This window comes from Schistocerca piceifrons, chromosome X (assembly GCF_021461385.2).
Source record: "Schistocerca piceifrons isolate TAMUIC-IGC-003096 chromosome X, iqSchPice1.1, whole genome shotgun sequence".
NCBI lineage: Eukaryota > Metazoa > Arthropoda > Insecta > Orthoptera > Acrididae > Schistocerca > Schistocerca piceifrons.
This window is the reverse complement of record NC_060149.1, coordinates 409078638-409102308: the sequence shown is the minus strand read 5'-3', so window position 1 is coordinate 409102308 and position 23671 is coordinate 409078638. Positions and strand designations below refer to the sequence as shown.

General features: G+C 37.6%; 1 protein-coding gene across 5 annotated transcripts in view; it reads left to right on the top strand.

Annotated features, from left to right (window-relative positions):
- The window catches only part of LOC124721726 (phosphatidylinositol 4-phosphate 5-kinase type-1 alpha-like), a 315644-nt gene that overhangs the window by 261167 nt on the left and 30806 nt on the right, over window positions 1-23671 (top strand). For all 5 annotated transcript variants that reach the window (XM_047246822.1, XM_047246821.1, XM_047246823.1 and 2 more), the window contains one exon: window positions 19348-19448. In XM_047246822.1, the coding sequence (XP_047102778.1) occupies window positions 19348-19448 (101 nt within the window). The remainder of the gene's footprint in view (window positions 1-19347; window positions 19449-23671) is intronic.

Below are 23671 nucleotides of genomic sequence, written 5' to 3'. Positions count from 1 at the left end.
GAACCAATACCTGCACAAACTTTCAAGCCACCACCCGAGCCAGAAAAGAGCCATGATTAATGTGCTCATAACATGAGCAAGATGAATATGTGGGCTGCAGCACCTCAGATGTAGAATACAGCACTTGGAAAGTGTTCTGAGGAGCAATGGGTACTCCACAAGATATATTAGAAGTATAGCAGAGCCAAACACTCGGAGAAGTGACGAATCAGGGAAGCAAATGTCGGGTATGGCCTTTCTGCCATACATTCCCAGACTGACGAACAGAATAGGCCGTGTATTGTGTAAACACAGTGTAAAGACTATTTACAAACTGACAAAGAAGATCAGTGTGTGTCTCAGATTGGCAAAGGAGAAAAGGGACCCACTTGCAATGTCGGGAATGTACCACATACCTTGCACGTGTGGAAAAGTTTATGTTATAATGACTGGGTGATCAATCAACACCAGGATCATGGAACATAAGCAACATTGCAGGTTGAAGCAGGTGGAGAAATCAGCTGTGTTAGAACATGCACTGTGTGAGACAGACCTCACAGTAAAATTCGCCAACATGGAAGTTCTGGCTGTAGAGAACAACTGTCACTCCCACTTGTTCAGAGAAGCTATGGAATACATAAACATGAGACTAGCTTCAACAAGAAAGAAGAAAACCTCAAGGTAAATGGATCCTGGCTTCCCATGCTGCAGTGAACAAGGGAACTGCATGAGAAAAGATCACGGAGAAGCCCTTGGACGTTGGATCGCCAGGTACATATAGTTTGTGGCTGCGTGCTCAGCTCCAGTCCACCATCAGCAATGGAAGGTGAAACTTTGACAATGCCAACCACTTGTGCTGGCAAAATGTCAGAAAAATCATCATATGAACATTGGCCAAAGAACTTGAGACTGAAGCCAACTGGCAGTTTGTCTTTAGTACAACCTTGATCTCTTAAGAGGTGTCTTTTCTTTTAGAAGCTCATAGGAGTTTCCAGTTTCACCAGTATTAAAAGTGTCGTGCAGCTCATGTTTCACTTCTGTCATTTCCAGTTCCTCCACCACACTTCTCTTGTTCCTGCAGATTTTTCTTCTCTGTTTATTGTGTTTGAAATTGTATAATGAAAATCCAGAAGTCTTATTATCAAACAATCAACATTGTGCACGCTACCAAATCAAGTAGTCTGAACACAATGAACAATTCTTTTTATGGGAGAACACTTAATAGTTTAACATAGTCTATCTAACAGTGTTTATCTAATATGTAATTGTTCCCCAATATTTACTATCATCTCTAGTAAAACATTTGTTTTTGTGTAAGATAAGTTGTAGGTAGAGATTTATTTTAAGGTAATTTCAATTTTTGTTTGATCATAACTTTACATATGTAAGTTAACAAAAGACCTTTTTTTTCAGACTGCAAAGTAACATTTCTCTAAGTGTTTGTATGGTAGCTGTTGGTTACCATCTCACTCCTTAAAGTGTTTTGTTTCATAGGGCAAATACAATTTTAAATTATAAGGAAACTGAGCATTTTCCCATGATGAATTAAATCTAATGAAATACTTAAATCCTCCACAGAAGTGATAAATTAAAAGATAGTTCTAATACATTCTGTTGCTGTATATGTGAATTAGATGATTTACTCTCGTATTGCATGTGAAGGAGGTAACTGAAAGAGAAGTTAATTTGAATTAAGGTAACTGCCAATATTTCCACACCAGCTCCCTCAAAAAAACTTTGCATGCACTTATCATTGCATGTTTGTCTCTCAGCTAATGAAGATGAATTATCATCAGGAGCTGCAGTTTGTTCGTGCACATCCATAGTATATATTTTGTGTATTATTGTGGCAGCCTACACCATAGCAGTATTAAGGTATGTAACTATCTTATTATCATATGCAAATGTATAGTTTGTACCTACTTCTTCCTTAAACAGGTTTTATAGCTTACAAAGCATAAATATAAAGCTGCCGTCAAGGAACCGAAGCAGTCATTCCAGTTCGAAGTATAATGATAAGGTAATTTACAATATCTCAAAAGATCTGTGAAAATGTTACATCATAAGCACACCGTCTGTTTTCATTAGTACTTGCAGAAAGTTACAGCCACTTACCCATATATTGTTAAAGTGCGTGAATGGTGTTTTACTGAAGCAGTATAAGGAACAATTAAGTGCACTTTGAAAACAAGTAACATTGCTTATAAATGAGTAGAATTTACTTCAAGTTTTCTTAATTTAATTATTCACAGATTTCTGTGATCATTGCCTGTCACTTCATTGTGCAAGATCTCCCCACCCCAGCTGCTTGCTTTGCCTTCATGTGTTATAGACATTCATCATCGGGAGTTAAATTACATTACATTACATTAATACTTGTTCCGTAGGTCATGAATATGACATTTTGTAATGATGTGGAATATGTCAGTTTAACATAAGTTTTTTTGCACAGTATAATTATTTTTTTTTTATTTTTTACTCTTTATGGTTACTACTCCATATCTAAAAATTCATCTATTAAGTAGAAGGAGTTGTCATTCAAAAATTATTTTAATTTGTTTTTAAATGTTGGTGGCTGTGTATCAGACATTTAATGCTATTTGGCAAATGAGCAAAGATTTTTCTGACAACATAATTCACCCCTTTCTGTGCCAAAGTCAGTATTAACCCAGAATAGTGAAGATCAGCCTTTCTTCTAGTGCTCTGGCTATGCACTTCGCTATTATTTTTGAATTGTGATGAGTTATTAACTACTACTTTTATAAGGGAATATACACTCCTGGAAATTGAAATAAGAACACCGTGAATTCATTGTCCCAGGAAGGGGAAACTTTATTGACACATTCCTGGGGTCAGATACATCACATGATCACACTGACAGAACCACAGGCACATAGACACAGGCAACAGAGCATGCACAATGTCGGCACTAGTACAGTGTATATCCACCTTTCGCAGCAATGCAGGCTGCTATTCTCCCATGGAGACGATCGTACGGATGCTGGATGTAGTCCTGTGGAACGGCTTGCCATGCCATTTCCACCTGGCGCCTCAGTTGGACCAGCGTTCGTGCTGGACGTGCAGACCGCGTGAGACGACGCTTCATCCAGTCCCAAACATGCTCAATGGGGGACAGATCCGGAGATCTTGCTGGCCAGGGTAGTTGACTTACACCTTCTAGAGCACGTTGGGTGGCACGGGATACATGCGGACGTGCATTGTCCTGTTGGAACAGCAAGTTCCCTTGCCGGTCTAGGAATGGTAGAACGATGGGTTCGATGACGGTTTGGATGTACCGTGCACTATTCAGTGTCCCCTCGACGATCACCAGTGGTGTACGGCCAGTGTAGGAGATCGCTCCCCACACCATGATGCCGGGTGTTGGCCCTGTGTGCCTCGGTCGTATGCAGTCCTGATTGTGGCGCTCACCTGCACGGCGCCAAACACGCATACGACCATCATTGGCACCAAGGCAGAAGCGACTCTCATTGCTGAAGACGACACGTCTCCATTCGTCCCTCCATTCACGCCTGTCGCGACACCACTGGAGGCGGGCTGCACGATGTTGGGGCGTGAGCGGAAGACGGCCTAACGGTGTGCGGGACCGTAGCCCAGCTTCATGGAGACGGTTGCGAATGGTCCTCGCCGATACCCCAGGAGCAACAGTGTCCCTAATTTGCTGGGAAGTGGCGGTGCGGTCCCCTACGGCACTGTGTAGGATCCTACGGTCTTGGCGAGCATCCGTGCGTCGCTGCGGTCCGGTCCCAGGTCGACGGGCACGTGCACCTTCCGCCGACCACTGGCGACAACATCGATGTACTGTGGAGACCTCACGCCCCACGTGTTGAGCAATTCGGCGGTACGTCCACCCGGCCTCCCGCATGCCCACTATACGCCCTCGCTCAAAGTCCGTCAACTGCACATACGGTTCACGTCCACGCTGTCGTGGCATGCTACCAGTGTTAAAGACTGCGATGGAGCTCCGTATGCCACGGCAAACTGGCTGACACTGACGGCGGCGGTGCACAAATGCTGCGCAGCTAGCGCCATTCGACGGCCAACACCGCGGTTCCTGATGTGTCCGCTGTGCCGTGCGTGTGATCATTGCTTGTACAGCCCTCTCGCAGTGTCCGGAGCAAGTATGGTGGGTCTGACACACCGGTGTCAATGTGTTCTTTTTTCCATTTCCAGGAGTGTATTTATTGCGAAGGTACTGTGAATATCCCTGAGTTCCTTAAATGAATGTCTGCAAGGTGAGATCTTGGGGTAGGCTCCAGCTATTATTCTGATTACACACTTTTGTGCAATGAATACATTTTCTCTTAGTGATGATTTATCTCAAGATATGATGCCGTATGAAAGTCGTGAAATGGTAGGCTAATTTACTGATAAGTTTATAACCAAAATTTGCAACAACCCTAACAGCATAAGTAGCTGAACCTAACCATTTCAGCAGAGCATCAGTGTGTTTCTTCCAGTTCAATTTTTGTCCAATGCACACACCAAGAAATTTTGAATATTCTGCCTTAGCAACAGACTTCTGTTCAAAGTCTATGTTTATCAGTGGTGTTATGCCATTTACTGTACAGAATTGTATATGTTGTGTTTTCTTAAAGTCTAGTGAGGGTCCATTTGCAGAGAACCACTTAATAATTATCTGAAAGAAGTTATTTACAATTTCCTCAGCCGATTTTTGTCTGTTGGGTATGATTACTATACTTCTGTCATCAGCAAAAAGAACAAGCTTTGCATCTTCATGACTGTTGAGTGGCAAGTCATTAATATATATTAAGAACAATAAAGGGCCCAAGACCAAACCCTGTGGAATACCATTCTTGATATCTCCCCAGTTACAGGACTGTGCTGATTTTTGCAGAATATCTGTTGTTAATTTCAACCTTCTATATTCTTCCAGTCAAATATAAATTAAACCATTTGTGCACTGTCCCACCCAACTCCAATACTTAAGCTTATCTACAAGAATTTCATGATTAACACAGTCAAAAGTCTTTGAGAGATCACAAAATATCCCAATGGGTGATGTTCAGTTATTCAGAGAATTTAATATTTTATCAGTGAAAGCATATATAGCATTTTCTGTTGAAAAGCCTTTCTGAAAACCAAATTGCCATTTTGTTAGTGCTTCATTTTTACAAATATGTAATGCCACTCTTGAATACATTACTTTTTCAAGAATTTTGGATAAAGTTGTCAGAAGTGAGATTGGGCGGTAGTTGTTAGCATCAGACCTATCCCCTTTTTTATGCAGTGGTTTAACAATAGTGTATTTCAGTTTGTCTGGAGAAATACCCTGTTTCAGTGGTCTGCTACATATGTGGCTGAGAATCCTACTTAGCTGTTGGGAACAAGCTTTTAGTACTCTGTTGGAAATGCCGTCAGTTCCATGTGAACTTTTGAATAATTGTTTGAATGATTGCGTATTGTTTGTTTCCATCATAGTGCTGATGATTTTCTTCTGTAGTATTAACACTGTGAGGGGTTTGGTTTTTCAACAATACAAAAAATTATTCCCTATATAACAACTGATATAAAATATGCACAATAAACAGTTCTCTTAACAGTTAAGTCAGTTATCTAAAAGTCACATTGCATGAACAAAACTTTTAAATCACTTCACTAAGCAATCCATGTGTTCAGTCCATGACAAGATTTTATTTATAGTAACTCCAAGAAATTTAAGAGTCTGCAGTGAGCTGTTCTTTGCCCTCATAATTTATCTGTGATACATTTCATCCTTTGCCTCTTTGCCCATCTCCTCTTCCCCTCTTTCCCCTCTTTCTGTCCATCTCCTCTTCCCCCTCTTTCTGTCCATTTCCTCTTCCTTCCCCCAGCCTCTGTCCATCTCCTCCTCTCCCCTCATTCTCTGCATTTTCCCTCTCCTCTTTATAGCTATCTCCTCCTTCCCCCATTCTGTCCATCTCATTCTTCCCCCCTTTTCTTTCCTTATTATCACATCCATCCCACTAGGAAGCTGGTGGTTCCTATCCCCATAGTATTTCTTTCCAGATCATAACTAATGTGTGTACCAGATTTGATTTAAATGATTCTAGGTGTTTAAGATGAGCTTTTTACCCACGGCTTTGCCTGCATATGCACATGTTAAATATATTTAATATATTTCACATGTATTTGTACACAAATTCCACTTGTATCTTTAGTGAATTTCACTCTGTAGTTTTATTTTCACACAGCTCAATGTTTATTCAGTCATATTTCCGGAACTATGTGTCATACAATAACATATTTTTGTAGGTACATTCAGCAAAATATTTGGATACTGTCAGTGAAATGTGTTGCAAATACAATTAATACTAAAGAAGTAATAAATTAAAACATCATGCTTCGTGCAACAGTTTTACTGCATGAAAAGCAAAAATGTAGTAAGTGATAAACTTTTTTTCCGTGCATCATTTTGTGCAGGTTGTCAGTGAGAGTGAGTTTCATAAAGGTTTGAAATTATGTGTAAAATTTGTTGCAAGTCACTAACTTCTCTCATTCTCCTACATTGGATGAATAAAGTAGGCATATTCGCGCATCATGAACTACACTGCTTTCTCGCCCCCACCGTTGTGATGGGTAGGTGCTTCTTCCCCTACAACAATTATTTCCGGACAGTATGTGATATGAGTACCGATTTTGGTTGAAAGTAGCCCAGGGGTTTAGGAGGAGAGTGGAATGAACAAACACACATACATTTTTATAATATATATGGATACCAATTTCATTCATCAAGTCAGCAATATCTCGCAGTATACTAAATCATTGTCTTCTTTGAAACAGCAAGAAAATTTTCCTCTCTTCTTCTATATGCATAAATATTTATTCTGCTGCAGATAAGATATTTTTCTTGAGTGTGGAACAATGTAATTCAGCTGGGCCCAGGCTCCTAACCATATCATTTAACCCAGTTTGTGTAAACAGCTTTGGTTTTAAATTGTTCAAAGTACAATTAAATTCTTCATGAGTTCATTCATCTGCATCAAACTGGGTTTTGCCACAAATATTGTGAATAATATCATCAAAAATGTCTGATAGTTTAGGTGCAGGAAGATCAGGAGCATTACATAATCATTATAGTGGTTCCTTGGCTCCCTCCCTATCATTTCAACTTTGTGTTATTAATTGAGATTAAACGGCAAAAAGTGTGTAAATATTGATTGTTAATTGTTAAAAACAAATTGATGGGATATAGTGTTTTCGTTACCACATTAGGATTTAGCACACTAAAACCCCTTAAGAATAAGCCGCTTTCATTATAAAAAGCTTCATCATCATGGGCCTCTATAATCGTAGATAGCCTTATTTTTCATGTAAGGTATAAACAGTTCATGTAAATGTAGAAAAAATACATTTAAATGAAAGATGCCAACATGATGAAAAGCAAGCATGTGAGATAAACAAAATTTTAAAGTATTTTTTCACTTGTACAGGGTGAGACTTGTGTCTTGAAAACAGAGAACTCCTTAGACATTAACATACTAGTGTGCTACCTCATCTGCTATAACACTTCATCTTGTAAAAGTAATCTGCTTCCTTTTGTAACATAGACAAACAGTTAAATGATGAAATTTATTAATGTAAAAAGTCTTCAGTTATAATCTCTTTCAGAAAATTAATTACTTCTTTTATCATTTCTTATTACCTACTTTTGTGTCAATAGCTGCACAATTTATGTATTCAGTGTTTGGGATGTTAGCCAACTGGTCATTGCATACACCATCATCTTCAGTTTTTCAGTGAGTGCATAAGTATCTTTGAAATTCCAAATCAGAAGGACTACAGTCTTTAAAGTAGTTTAATATTATTTTACTAGGAACATCGTGACTTCGTCATTTTCTGAATATATCCTGTTACCATGTCCAGTGTCTTTGAATTTGTCTGTACTTTATCGTTTGAACAAGTAAATCATCAGTCTAATTAGACACTGACAGAGAACTAAATTATACTGAACAGTGTACAGAACTACCAGTCTGGATTTATCCACTGTTTTGCTTCAAATGTTAATGACTAGCTTCCATTCCAAACAGGTGAGTGTTCGCAGATCGTACTGCTACATCACCTTTTGTTTTTTAAGCTGTTTATGTCATTGTAACATTTTGTGTTATTTTTAAAAACAGACATTGATTTTCTACATTCTTGTACCACAGTTGCATATTCCTCAACTGAATGAGGTGGCGCAGTGGTTAGCGCACTAGACTCACATTCGGGAGGACAAGGGTTCAAACCCGTGATTTAGGTTTTTCATAATATCCTTAAATCGCTTTAGCAAATGTCGGGATAGTTCCTTTGAAAGTGCATGGCCGACTTACATTCCCATCCTTCCCTAATGCAATGGGAATGATGACCTTGTTGTTTGATCCCCTCCCCCAAATCAACCAACCATATTCCTTGTTTGTGCCTGATACTTCTCCTTATATTGTGTGAAAGACCCTTTACATGTGTAATGTGTAATACAAATATATCATTGTTCATATAGTAATAATTTAAATGACATTATTTTGCATGATGGCTGCAATTTAAATTGTGCATAAAATTTGCTGCATTTGGCCTGTATCTGGTGTTGTGTGTTATTAATAGTATGTACAATTTTGCTCTGGGTTAGGCTTTTTAAATTACGGATAACTTGTGTTAATATTTTGGACATCTGTCAAAAGTAAGTCAGTTAACTGAAACAAGAACATGTATGCTCATTTGAAGTAACATTCAACATTGATATGCATTAAAGAAATGTGAATTCTGTGTGTGATATTATTTTGTTGTATATGGTACACTGGTGGTGTGTATTTTAGTAAAATGTTTTAAAACTAGAATATTAATCATTATCACATATTTGATTATTGGAGTTTGTTACACAGAAAGATAAAGCTTGTTACAAAAAGGTTTCTGCAATGTAAAACACCCAAAAATATATTTTAATACATATTTGCTCTGCAAACGTTTCAGTGGTACAAAATGGGATTCTTCATTGTGATAGGCTAGTTAGAAACTTGTACAGGCATAAGATATGAAACTGGGAATCTCCACAACATAAATGTGTACTATATTAGCAAACTCCTTCAATAAATTATTGCAAGTCTTTTGGTTCTAGGATTACAAGTCTCTGTTAGTAAATAACCAGTAAACCCATGTATAAGACAGCTGCAAATGTCTGATAACTTTACAAATGTGTTAAAGTGTTAAATATTTGGCACTAAACATGCAAGTGAAAAAAAGTTCAGAAAAGGTTTGAAATTATGATCAAAGTTTGTTGGAAGTAAATAAATGCTCAAATTATGAAACACTGAATGAATATAATGTAGGTAAAATGTGCTCTGTTTTAAGCAAAAGCTTGTTTTTCGTACATCTAAATGTCTGTGATGAACTTCGTGTCATACAATGATATAATTTTCAGGTACATTCAGTGGTGTATGTGGATAGTGTTGAAAAAAGTCAGTAGTAAATAAGAAATAAATTAAAACATCATGCCTGATGCAGCAGTTTTACCATATGAACAGCAGAAATAAAAAAGCAATAAAATGGTTCCCTTTCATCATTTCGTGTGTGCGCATGAGGGGGAGGGAGGGGGATGTCTGTGAGAAAAAGTTTTGTAATTTTGTGTAAAGTTTGTAAGAAGTCGCTGTCTGTTGTCATTCTCAAAAAATACTGGTTGAATAATATCCATGAATTTAGATGCCATCAATTACACTAGGTTATAGCTCTTAATGAGTAGATTATGACAGCATTTTGTACACAGTCCATAATTATGTGAAATATTGAGTACAGTCCACAATTATGTGAAATATTGAGAATCAAATTTTTGTTTCACCTGGAAGCCATTAAATAGGCAACTTCCAACTGGTACCAAGCTCTGGGTTCCAGGATAGTCACATGGTAAGATAAGTGTTACCATATATAAACGAACAAATAACATTTTTTTTCAACAATACCTTCATATTATATATGGCTGAATAGTATAATGGTGGAAGAAGCAGTTGTTTTAAAATGTCACACTTCTACAGAAATGTTAAAGTGTCAGCTATGTTGGACATTGAGATAACTAGCATTTGTGGAAGAACCTCAGAAATTAAGAGCTTTTTAACTAAAGTTGCTTTTCTGTTCACTACCTTTCAACCCTTTGGAATGCCAAGGTTCCAACGTAAAAAATTAAGGAAAATGAGTTGTTAGTGTGACAAGGCTTGGACTGACATCTGCTACAAGTATAACATACCAAGGCTGCAATCTGTGGAGAAATAGCCACTTTAGAAGAAGCCGAAGTTCCGGCTGATATCACTTTGTTTGGTTCTTTGGGATGAGGTAGTTCTGTTTGATTGATGGGACTTCATTTTCTTAATATTGAATTCTTGTAAGAAATGATTAATAAAGTTGAATATTTGTATAATTATTAGTTTTCAGTAATGAAATCTTATCATCCTAACAAATATTAGGATTTAAATGGAGAAAATATCTACCATGTAAATTGTTTCTTTTTAGAAGGGGAAAAAACAAGAAAAATGAAATTGCTCTTATAAATTAAGTGAAGAAACTAGAGTAGAGGTAATTTAGCTGTAACAGTGCATGAGATGCTTAAATAACATGATCAGATACCAGTTTCTTGTAATTTTCAGAGGTTGTTTGTAGCAGCAGTTTTACAAAGAATAAAGTATGGGAAGGGTTAACACAGTTATGTTGCACTTTTATTACAATGTTCTATAGTTCTTTACAGTTCATTGTGACAAACATTGACTAGCATCATATCAAAAAATCACTACTGTAGTTGGAGAAACATCTGACTAATGAGTTAATGAAAGTTTGACATCAATTTACATGAAACAAATGAACTGTTAATTGATGTCTTGTCATTCCAAATGGTCACTTTCGCAAATAATGTAACCCCACTATCTTTCAGTATAGTTTATCATAACTACATCTCTGTTGTGATGTGTGATTTGAGAGGTATGCTACAACACAGAGGGTTCTACAGAACTTTAAGTGTGAATGAATGAGTGGGAAAACTGAAAATAAATGCTGCAGTCTGAAGTGCAGATACATACTGGGTGGATATCATTAAAGTGCAGCTATGCACAGAGGACCACTGTGTTCTGTACTTATCATATGTCATTGAAACTTGGTAAATATTCTAATGCGTTAATGTAGAACCCATTCAGGCTGTGGAAAAAATTAGTTCCAGTTTTGCCCACTAGGTGCAAATCTAGTGCTGTGAATGGAAAAAAGTCGTATCAAAATGTTTCCATCTGTCATGGATTAGGAATGGGGTGTGGGCAGAAAAAGTGAAACAAGTGAGAAGGGCATAATGTTGATTTTATTGTTAACTGCCACTTACACAATTTGGTCAATGTATGCACCGGAGACGTTGATGAGATGCAGCATACACAAAATGGTGTGATCAGCAGTTGCACGCAGCAGTATCGGTGGCATTAGAGCAATGTGATACTGGCCTTCAGATTAGGTAGATATCCAATGTGTCGCTGGTAAATGTATTCTTTTAGCTATCCCCAGAGCCAAAAGTCCACACGGATTCTGATCAGGTGATCTTGCAGGTCATGCATCTGGAAAACTTCTGGAAATAACACGTTTTTGGAAGGTTGTATTAAACAGATCTTTAACGGGGTAAGTTACGTGAGGTGTTATCCCATCTTGCATGAAAACATTGGTTCCCACACAGCTGCACTCCTCCAAAATAGGAATCACATGCTGTAAAAGAGGTCTCGATAACGTGCAGATCTCATGTTACACATGACAGGCGCTTATGATGGATTCTCTTCAAAGGAGGACATACCACACAGTCCCATAGGAAGAGTGCAGTGGCTCTTTGGGCACCGCATGTGGTTTAACATTACCTTAAATTCAACAGTTCTTTGTATTCACTGCACTCTTTATCATAAAGTGTGCCTCGTCACTCCATGAAATATTGCCCGGCCACATGTCACTAACTACAATCTGTGCTGGAAACCAAAGAGCATACTGTTTCAGTCACTGCACTGTCTGGATCTTGCACGGGTACCAGTATATATGGACCAAACACTTTCCGTACTGCTGACCGTGAGATGGACAAATTTCATGAAACTGCAGGAGCATCAGCACTGCCTGAGGTACAGGCTGCAGCAACAGCAACAGCAACCTTGTCAATAACTTCCACCAGGATAGGATACCTTCCTATTACCAGGTACCACACCAAGCTCACCTGTGTTTTCAAATTTCATTATCATCTTCTTCAAAGCATTTAATTACCTTGGACCTCTCCTCAGACCTGTCAGTTGACAATACTATCTCTATGCAGCACTGTAATTGCTACTGTTCACATAAAACAGTTTCACTAAGAGTGCACAGTCTCTCTTCTCGATAGCCATATTGTTCACTCACATCATGGCTTGTGAAATGACAGTGTGAATGTCATACTGTCATACAAACAGTGTACAATGCCAGATTTGCACCTGGTGGCCAAAATTGGAACTAATTTTTCTCCACAGTAAATTATTTCCGCATTAACGCATAAGCATATGTAACAAGTTCCACTGTCATATAATAATTCTCTCTGTGACTAACTGCACTTTAATTACACACATCAAAAAAAGATTTTGCATTACCTTGGTTCCAAGAGCTCCAGAACCTGTACAGAAAATTGGAATCATAAACATCGTTTGCTCCTCTTTTATTGCTCATGAAAACCACACATTGCATGCTGCACCACCATACAGCGAGACCTTCAGAGGTGGTGGTCAGATTGCTGTACACACTGGTACCTCTGATACCCAGTGGCATGTTCTCTTCCATTGATGCGTGCCTGAATTCATCATGGCTTACTATCCACATGTTCATCAAGGCACTGTTGGCCCAGATTGTCCTCCTCTATGGCGATTCGGTGTGGATCCCTCAGAGTGGTTGGTGGGTCACTGTCCACAAACAGCCCTTTCCAATCTATCCCAGGCATGTTCGATAGGGTTCATGTCTGGAAAACCTGCTGGTCACTTGAGCAATGTCATTATCCTGAAGAAAGTCATTCACAAGACGTGCACGATGGGGGCGTGAATTATTGTCCATTAAGACAAATGCCTCGCCAATATGCTGCCGATATGGTTGCTTTGTGGGTCAGATGCTGGCATTTACATATCGTACAGCCACTGTGGCGCCTTCCATGACCACCAGCAGCATACATCGGCCCCACATGATGCCACCCCAAAACAGCAGGGAACCTCCACGTTGCTGCACTTTTTGGACAGTGTGTCTAAGGCGTTCAGCCCGACCAGGTTGCCTCCAAACACGTCTCGGACGATTGTGTGGTTGAAGGCATATGCGACACTCATTGGCAAAGAGAATGTGATGCCAATCCTGAGCGGTCCATTTGGCATGTTGTTGGGCCCATCTGTATCGCACTGCATAGTGTCGTTGCAAAGGTGTACCTTGCCATGGACGTTGGGAGTGAAGTTGTGCATCATGCAGCCTATTGCACACAGTTTGAGTCGTAACACGATGTCCTTTGGCTGCACGAAAAGCAGTATTCAACATGGTGGCATTGTTTTCACAGTTCCTCCGAGCCATAATCCGTAGGTAGCGATCATCCACTGCAGTAGTAGCCCTTGGGCGGCCTGAATGAGGCACGTGAGCGACAGTTCCTGTCTCTCTGTATCTCCTCCATGTCCGAACATCATCACTTTAGTCCACTCCGAGATGCCTGGACATTTCCCTTGTGGAGAGCCCCTCCTGGCACAAAGTAACAATGCGGACATGATCAAACTGCGGTATTGACCATCTAGGCTTGGTTGAACTACAGACAACACAAGCCGTGTACCTCCTTCCTGGTGGAATGACTGGAACTGATCAGCTGTCGGACCTCCTCTGTCTAATAGGCACTGCTCATGCATGGTTGTTTACATCTTTGGGTGAGTTTAGTGACATCTTGGAACAGTCAAAGGGACTTTGTCTGTGGTACAATATCCACAGCCAACGTCTATCTTCAGGAGTTCTGGGAACCAGGGTGAGGCAAAACTTTTTCTTGATGAGTGTATAACTACATTAAAACTGTGATCAGATGAACATAAAACAATTTTAAGTAGTTTTGAAAACTATAATTTCTTTTCTAAAAGTTAATAAACAAATAAGGTTAAAATGAGTTTATTTTAAATAATTCAGAACTGTAAACCAATACAGTTACAAGCTGCGATGGAGTAATTGATTACTGCTAAAGCTTGTAAATACCAAAGAATAGACTGTAACAGGCATGATTAAGAAGCCATAGGAACTAATTGATGCACTTCAGAATATAAAGTTATTGGCTGTGAGAAAACACATGACAGAATTAGAGAAATATGTGATTATGAGCTAGATGCGAAGAATGTTAGATCATTTAATCATTAAACATCTATAGAAACTGATGATTTGGTATTTGAAAATTTGTTAAGTGATCACAGCTGGGTAGTTCTTATTTCAAACCAGACTTAATTTTTCATCCAGGCATATATCAGCTGGATTTAACATTCACAAAGCAAGTTTTCATTGTTGCAAGGGCTCTCCTGTCATGGGTACACAATTTGTAATGTGGGAAGAAGTAACTTCATCATACAAGGTGGCAAAAAAAAGTAGCCCAACATTTGTTTCTGTACCAAACAATTTATTTCAGTCACGATACAGGAAGGTAAAGTGGAGCCCGTGTACAAGTTAAATGAAGGCTATTTACTGTGAGTCACACATCTGATGTGACTGCTGAAACATGTAGTAACTTTTTGAGCACCCAATTTTGTGATAACTTAAGGATGAAAATCCTCAGCACTTCCACAGGCCACAATGATTAGCACTCGGACATCCTAGATTGCAGTTAGATTTGAAGGGGAAACCTTTCTGTGCAGAAATTAGTAAATGAATCATAAGAATTCAAATCATAACTATTCGGATGCCCAGTCTGTTCTTGCGGATGATGACCTGCAAATTTATTTAAAATGAAATAAATTAAAATTGGCAGTCAGAAATTCTGAAACAGTATTTGGTCTGGGAGGCCATCCCACATAAGCCATTCATTTCGTAATTCTAACCCTTAAGCAAAAGCTGAAGAACGAAAATGGTAACTAGTATGATAAGGCAACATTCCAGTTTTCAGTCTGCTCAAACTTTTCAGCATTAGATTGTGTTATGATCACCCAGATGAAAATGTGATTCATTTGAAAACCAAACATTTTGGAATGATATTTTTTGTTGACTGTTACATCCAGTAGATCTTGTTCCAGACAGAGGAAGTTTTTCTAGTCCGATTAAAATAACTTGACAGTTGACACTTCACACGTTGGAGCTAGTTTTGGTTTCCTTCAGTCTGTATGCTTAACATCACACCCAAACCTTTGCCATTGCCAAACTGCCCAACAATTATTTCACTTCAGATTCCTCCTCCAGCTTTCATTCTTGATGTGTTTGGATCCCAAGTCCTGGGTCAGACCCTTTTGTTTTGTATTTCATCACACAGTAACTTACAACAAAAGCAACGCGTGCACATGCGCTCTCTCTCTCTCTCTCTCTCTCTCTCTCACACACACACACACACACACACACACACACACACACACACACACACACACAATGATGCTAATGAAATAAATGTTTCATACACAGCACTAACCAAACACTGCTAGATCATTCTGCACGAGACGCAATTCCATGTGATTTATACAATTATTATAACCACAGAGATTGGCTTACATTGGATGAGCTTTGTATGACATTGTGTGAAGCTGAATTTTTGAAGTCTGTCAATTTATCATTGTGACTCAGACGTGAGAGTCTTAAATATAAGAGCCTTATGTACTGTAATGGCATAGCTGAGTGATTAACGTGTAAACTTCACGGGTAGAAGATTGAAGGTTTGAAAGTCATCAAATGCAGCAAATTTTTTTATTCTTCTAAATCTAATTGAAAGGCTTTGATTATTATTTTTATTCAATTAACTGGTTTAAATGTAATTTTATTTTGTTTCTAATACTTCGCTATGTCATTTTCATCATCGTATTGACCTTTTATTTTCTCCCATTTTTCTTCCTATCATTCTTTTTTCATTTGTAACCTGCTTGTGTAACACATAATCTGCAACCAAGTGCCAACTATAACTGCTCATTGCTTAGTAACAATGCACCCCGTGTAACCAGTGTGAGGATAGTTTCAGGTAACCAAAATTACAGTTCAGTTTAGCTTTAAAACTGAAATTTTGTTGCAGAAGATGAATATGCAAACAAAGATTTTATGAAATTTTTCTGTCTTGAGTTCATTCGCTGAAGTTAGCCTAAATGCCGTGAACAAAGTGATTGTGGTTTTAGTGGTTTTAGTCCTGCTGCAGATTATCTATCACCGTTTTATCAGATGCATTGCACATCATGAGAGTGTGGTGAGGTTAGGGCACGAGTTTAGATTCCTGGCTAGAAAACCCATCACATACCGCAGTTCATTCATTGCTCACTTAAAATCAGCTCTTGACAGAGCATCCGCTATTTTCATCACACCTCGTGACAGCTGCTTCTAACATTGCTCCACATTATATGTTAACAGCAGTTGTGAAGTGACCTGCTGTGTTCGTGTGTTGCCTATAACCGAGAGGTAGCTGGCAACGGATGTGGCAATACTGTAAAGGCAAGTGACAGATGTCAACTATCAAGTAATTTTAATTGAACTGTAGAGGAAACACCACACTTCTAGAATCAAATAGATATTCCACACAGGTTTTGAGGTCGTGAGAGATACAGTAGGATAGAATATGAGGGGAAATTAACAATGAAACTTGAAAGCCTGGAATATTTGAAATGGCAGGGACGGCATTAAATGCACAAGTAAGGACAGGGAAAACAGAAAAAGAAAGGAGCCAGAAATGGACAGTTTCAGCAGAAAAAGAACAATTCAGGACAACAAAGCTGAACAGTGGTAAGGACAAAATACAGGACAGAAAAGGAAGTAAGAAATTCATCAAGTGTAATAAAGGGACGGAAGAAATAGAGGCAAAACAGGAGTGAGTAGCATAATCTGAAGTCAGTCAGATGGTGGGTTCCTTGTGCTAACCTCTGACCTGTAGGGGAGGATCCATATTGCTTGTGTGTTGTAACTGGCACATGGATCACTTAATTTCCTAACATTCCTCCTAGTTACTACCTACATAGATTTTTCCATTTCTTTATTTTTAACAGTTTTAGAGTTTTGACACGCACTGAGAAGGCATCAGCTGTGGCATGATTTCGAAATGCCTGCAGAACATTTATTGTGTTTGGTTAACCTACATCTGAAATATATTTCTCAAATGTGTGCATTTTATCTTGAAAGACATTGGCTGTCTCTCAGATAGTCAACTAGCAACCACCTAAAAGTTAATGCGAATCATCTTTCCTCTATACTGTAATCAGTTTCACATTGCTGCCTGCTTCACTATGCAGCTGAATTACACACTTTGTCCGAGCAATGGTACATCAGAATTCCATCCGTGGAAACTTCCTTTACAGTGTGTACTTGATTCCAATGCCCGCTCCAAATGAGGTGTGGCAGTGGATAAGACTCGACTCTAATTCAGGGAGAGAAGGTTTCAAATTGCGGCTTACCTTAACCAGTCCTGTTATTGTCAACACCCTTTTCACTTATCTCTCCCCCCCCCCCCCCCACACACACACACACACATCCAGCTCCCCCCTTTTCCTTGTCCCCATTTTTTTCTATCTCTTCACATAGATGTTTTTAAAAAAATTATTAAATTATGATATAAAAATGCTGGTGAGTAATAACCTTTTGGAGGTGAAATATTTAGCACTACCAATGGACACGTACAAAAGTAAAAGTACACAACTCTGTAATTCCATTCTTGCATTCAGAATGATTAGTTCCTTTCTCCCTAAGGACGCCAACAGTTTTCTCTCATAATTTAATAGTTTTGTTGATTGAATTTCCAAAGTTATTTTAATAATTTTAAATATAGTTTTATTGGGGTTAAGAAATAATGCTATTAAAATGCCTGATAAATATGCATTTATGCAGTGTAAATTCACTAGTGCGTGTCTTAAATTAGATTATGTTAATTCTAGCACAAATTTTTATTCTAGCATAAAAGTTTATTGGTTAAAATATCTGTTCTATATGTTCCTTCGATGCTGCGACAGCTGCTGCCTTCTCATTGCTATTCAAAACTCTAAAACTATTAAAAATAAAGGCAAAGGCATCATGCTTTTCTTTGCAAGTGTTGGTCAGCAGTTATGGGTCATGGATAAGGATGAAATTTTGCACATTTTTTGTTGCAAAAAACCTTCTCTTGAAAATATAAACATTGAAGCTTTCTATTTTGTTCAAGTCTTATTTATATTAGAGAAAGATGAGCTGGTTGAAGCTTTCTATTTTGTTCAAGTCTTATTTATATTAGAGAAAGATGAGCTGGTTGAGTGGGGAAGATTTAGAAACATCATACTTTAAACTATTGGTGAAGAAGTGTTTGACTTGTTAGCAGAAAAGGTACTAGTAATATTACTTATTTTGCAATAACTTATCTTGGTCTTTTGCTAGGGATTATCGTTGTGAAGTGTTGTTTTGCGTCTTGCAAATAACAGGTCTATTTGCATTTCTATCTCGGAATTAATGTCATTTATGTAAGAAAAAAGGTTTGAAGTATGCATCTTCACACTGTTGTTATCTGTTGTAAATCCTTCTTCACTAGATTGCGGGATCCATTGCTGACACAGTACACACTGCAAAACAGAGAGTTGTAAAAAAAAATAACTTGCATAGTTCCACTATCTTTAGTTTCAGTATTCTATGTCCTGAAGTACGTAGAGTATCTGGGAAATCATTGAAGCATTAAGAAATCACTTCTGTTTCTGTTGTCAAAGCACATAGGCTAAACAAGCTTTCAGACTCAATGACTTTGGAAAAATATGAATTATTGTTACTGCAACAAGTAAACTATAGCCTAAGCAAAAATGTGTTGGTGTGTCACACTTGCAGTACTAAAAACCTGTATTTTGAACTAATTATGTTAATTTTCTTACGTAGTTATTTATATGTACTAGTACACATCATTTTAGAATTGTTGAAGCAGTGGGAAACAATGTGATTCATAAATTTAGGTGAAGCTAAATATTTTTAAAAAAATGTTTAAGTGCTTACAGACTGAAAATAGTTTAAAACATTGTTCTCGGTTACTTTCTAGCTCAAACTATTCAATATTTATGCATTTTTAGCAACTCCTTGCTTATCCTTTATTTGTAGGATATAATTATTCTTCATCACCTTGGGTGATATTGTTTTTAGCATGTATCTTTATGTGATAAGGCTTTTTTAGTTTTGTCCTCTTCTTTGAGTTAGCATTTTATGTATGATTATTTATCCATTCATTTATTTCATGCTTAGGTTGCGCAGCAACATCGGTTAGAAACCTCACTCCTCGTAGCAACGAAGGACCTAAATCAGCCTCCCTTGAAGATTCTCTTGATTGTCTCAGCTCAGAAATGGTGAGCACCTCTCATACTAGTACATACATCCGCATAAATAGTCATAGAATATGAGTAGACTATTTCATTTGAGCAATGTGTCTTGTGAATGAATATGTAGGAAGTAAATACGTCCTTCATTTAAATAGGCTGCAGGACTTGATTTGCTCAGTTTTATGAAATGCAAAAAATGTCGTGGAAGTAATGTGTGAATGATTGTATCAGCTTTGTTGTTTCTTCCTCTCTACTTAATTTCATATCCATTAAACCCAAAGGAGTGAAAGGGGGGAGTGCTTGTTACAAATAGTGCAGTAAAAATTTTTGAGACTCTAAGATTAAAGTATGAGATTTGTGTTTTTTCTGATTAGTGGTAGGGAAGAAGCTACTAATTTGAAATGTCTTTGTTTACTAATAATAGATCCCATCTTTTGCAACGTAGTGTTGAGTGGTAATGTAAGTATGTGATTGGTTCCTAATTTACGTAACAAAATTTGTGGTGGAATGAAACAAGAATAATCAGTATGTTGTGTGGTTGGTGGCAGTTTTAATGTCATCATTTTATTATTATTTAGATGTATGACTTCATTTAATTGCATCATTTGTCTCTGTACTTGGCATATCATATCAGCATTCTTAGTTTTTGGAGAGATTTTCTCTCCCAAAGATTTTCATATGTTTGGTGCTATACGTCTCTCACAATCTAGTCTCTTATTCTTCAGTAAGCTATTGAAGGAGGACACAAACTGCTTGGGATGAAATCGTAATAAGACAAGTGTAGGAAACTTCTCTCATAACCTATTCATAAGGTAGGCATGAGCGCCAAACAAAGATCCCCTTTATCAGCCTTACAGAATATTGTTAATTTATGATGTGTGTAAGAGGAATGGGGAATGGCAGTCAGTAAACTGGAAATGTTCTAAGATGAAGGGAATTGTTTTGTAATCTAGGCTGAGAGGACACAAGAAAAGTATCAAAGTATCATCATGGGAAAGCATACTGCACAAATCATAATATGTGGTGTCGAAGGGAGTGGGTAGTTAGTACAGACTGAAGAGAAGTTTGAATGGCGAACTGAGAAAGTTATCATTAATAGACAAATGGCTTCATAAGTGAGAGGGGTACCCATGTATTTAGTGGCCTTAAAATTAATAGCAACTATTACATCATGGTTTTGAAGATAGAAATTTGGCTAACATTGAGGAAAGTATGAAATAACACAGTGAAAGTAGCAAGACCTGAGATGTGTGAAGTTTAGTTACTACAGGAAGAAAGTTCACATGATATGTTTCAGGGAAGACTGACTGAACATATACAGACAGTCCCAATCAGTGAAACTTTATAACTTGAATGAAATAATGTAAAAAAATCTTTGGACAAAAGTAGTCAGCAAATTTCTTGACAAGAAGGGGTTAAGCAAACACATCAGAAAGTAGAAAAAAAGGAAAAACCAATAAAAGATAAACAGGCAACCCATCATAAGTATCTCCAGATGGGGGGAATGAAGCTTATATAACATATAAATAAAAACAGAATTCACTCAGAATATTATCTGATAAGCATCAGAGGGGTGGTAGAACAGATTTGTTTGCAGAATAAAGGATAATATGCACAGGCCACAAATAATGAGGTACATAATAAAGAAATGTCTTAGCCAAGAAGGAAGGGAAGAAGTGAATCAGAATTTAAAACCAGTCACTCACTGGGTACAGTATTACAAAAAGTTGTGATTTGGCGACATCTTCATGGAAGTAAAAACAAACTTGGAAGAAAGAAGTGATGATTACGTAACAATTAAAAAACTAGAAAATTTGCTTAGGACATCAAAAAACTCTAAAGTGATTTGTTTCGGTGGAATAACTTCATAACTATTGAAATGAAATGTGCCAGTAAATCCTTTAAAATTAACATTGTTGCACCTATTTAATACATGCTGGCACTGCTCCAAAATTCCTTATAGCGTGAGGAAAGCATAGGTGATATCTACATTTTAAAAAATTGAAAGAAGAATAACAATAGACAACTGGGGGGCAAGTTTATTAAACACCACTCATAAAGTATAAGAAAAACTAATTAATGAAAGATTACATTCTACGTCAGATGCTATGTTGGTTGAAGAATAAGCAGGGTTTAGAAAGGATCAGTCATGCATAAACAAAACACTTTGTTTGAAAATACTGATTAAGAGAAGAAGAGAATTCAACCATGAGTCACACACCTGGCATTCATTCATTACAAAAAAGCCTTTTGGCAGTCAAAAGATCACTCCGTTGTGATATCGTGATTAAACGAGGGTATCGTCTCCATCTTGTGAATGTCATAAAAAGCTCATGCCTTGGCACACAAATAATATTTAAAACAGAAAACCTGCTGTCTTATGACCTGCCAATGATCAAGTTGTTATTGAGCAAAAGGAAGATTACATGTTGAGATCCTTATATAATCAACATATCTGCTTGGGATATAACATGTAAGTCTCTGCACAAAAGAAAGAATATAGCCTTTAGACAGAAATATACAGTCCGAACAAAAATAATTCTTAGATAATAGATCTATTGAATGAGTGTTTCACTTCTAGTACTTTGGCTGTGATATAATGACACTGATCATGATCTTGATAACAAACTAACTACCAGACTAAATGTGCAAGATGTGGTCATCATTCTCATAACAGTGAAGTTTGCAATATAAATGAATCGTTAAATGCTGAGTGATGAAGTGGAAGTGCATAGATCCCTTCTGGTGCATTTGATGTGTAACATGGTAACACGGGTTTCTCGCTTTGGCACTCAGTTTGGTTAGATAGTCAATTCTGCTATGTATCCCTTATTATTATTATTATTATTATTATTATTATTACTACTACTATTATTATTATTTTCTCACACAACCAGTCCTCTTCTTTCCTCTACAGTTTGTCTTCTTTGTATGTGTATACAAAACATTATCATGTATTGTACAAATAAAAATATTAGCTATGTGATAGTTCTGCGTGTTCCAAGTAGAGCAGTTAGTCACACTGAAAGCACTTCTGGCAGAGTTCTGTGTTGATAACCAAAAATTGCTTTTATTTTACTACAAAGTTCACATCTACTCTCACAGTGGAGAAAATAATACAGCGCATAAATGAAGACATTTCCTTGCAGGAGTGTTACGCAGGAAATACAATGTGGTTGAAAAACAGTGAGGGGCTTGAGGATGAGAGAATAGTGCCCAAGAAGGATGAAACAAAAATTATAAGAAATGAAAAGAAATTCATAAGCTTAAGGACTAAGGGGATTTGGAAGAGCTCAGAAATTATTGGCGGAGAGGGTTGATATGGTGACAGAAAAGGGAGAGGAGAGGAGAGGAGGGGGGGAGGCGAAGGAGGAGATTCTGGAGAGGCAGGTAATTGTGGAAACTGAGACTAGAGAAGTTGCAGGAGCATTTCATGTGCTAGAGATGTAAGTCTCATTTGCACAGCTCAGAAAAGCTTGTTTTGAAAGGCAGAGAGGATGAAAGGGAGGATCTAGTGGCAGAAAGTGGTAAAGCATCAGTTACCTTTGCAACTGGATATCACATTTGCCATTAGTAACTCACATAAATGAGCAGCAGTTGTTTGCATTGGCCACACTGAAAGCTATGTAACTGCTGTATAATGTAAATGGAAGAAGTAGATGCTTCCACAGTTCATTGCAGTCTTTAACGTAGCATTTATTGACTCTGTATACAATTTGATTTCTTCTCCACTTGGATTATAGTATGACAAGTGCCATTTTGTTGAAAATGTATTCATTTTCCACTGTAAAGGTGATAATTAAAATGTTTGTGGGACTTTTGTTGCCTGTTTTATTTGTGAGCCTATTTGTAATTAAAATTTTTAGTAAAACTTCTCAGATGAACTTATGCTAAACACTGTGTTTTTTTATCTTTGTCTCTGTTCTCTTGAGATACTTACTATGTTGATCAGCTTCACAATTCCTCTCCCTTCTATACTTTTTTCCTTGTCCTATGCCCTTTTGCCCTTGCTTTCTCTCTTAACTTCTCCATGTCTGTATATTACAGCTGGCCATCCTTCTATTACCTTTTTCTTGTAATCATTTTCTTTTTGATCGTTCAAAACTCTGTTAGTCTTCTGTATTACTGCTTCTGTATTAACAAAAATATTTAAAGGATAGATAGCTACTCACCACATAGAGGAGGCATACATTACTACTTGAGAAATATACACAAGTACAATCATGCTGACTGTTGTCTTCATTTGAAGG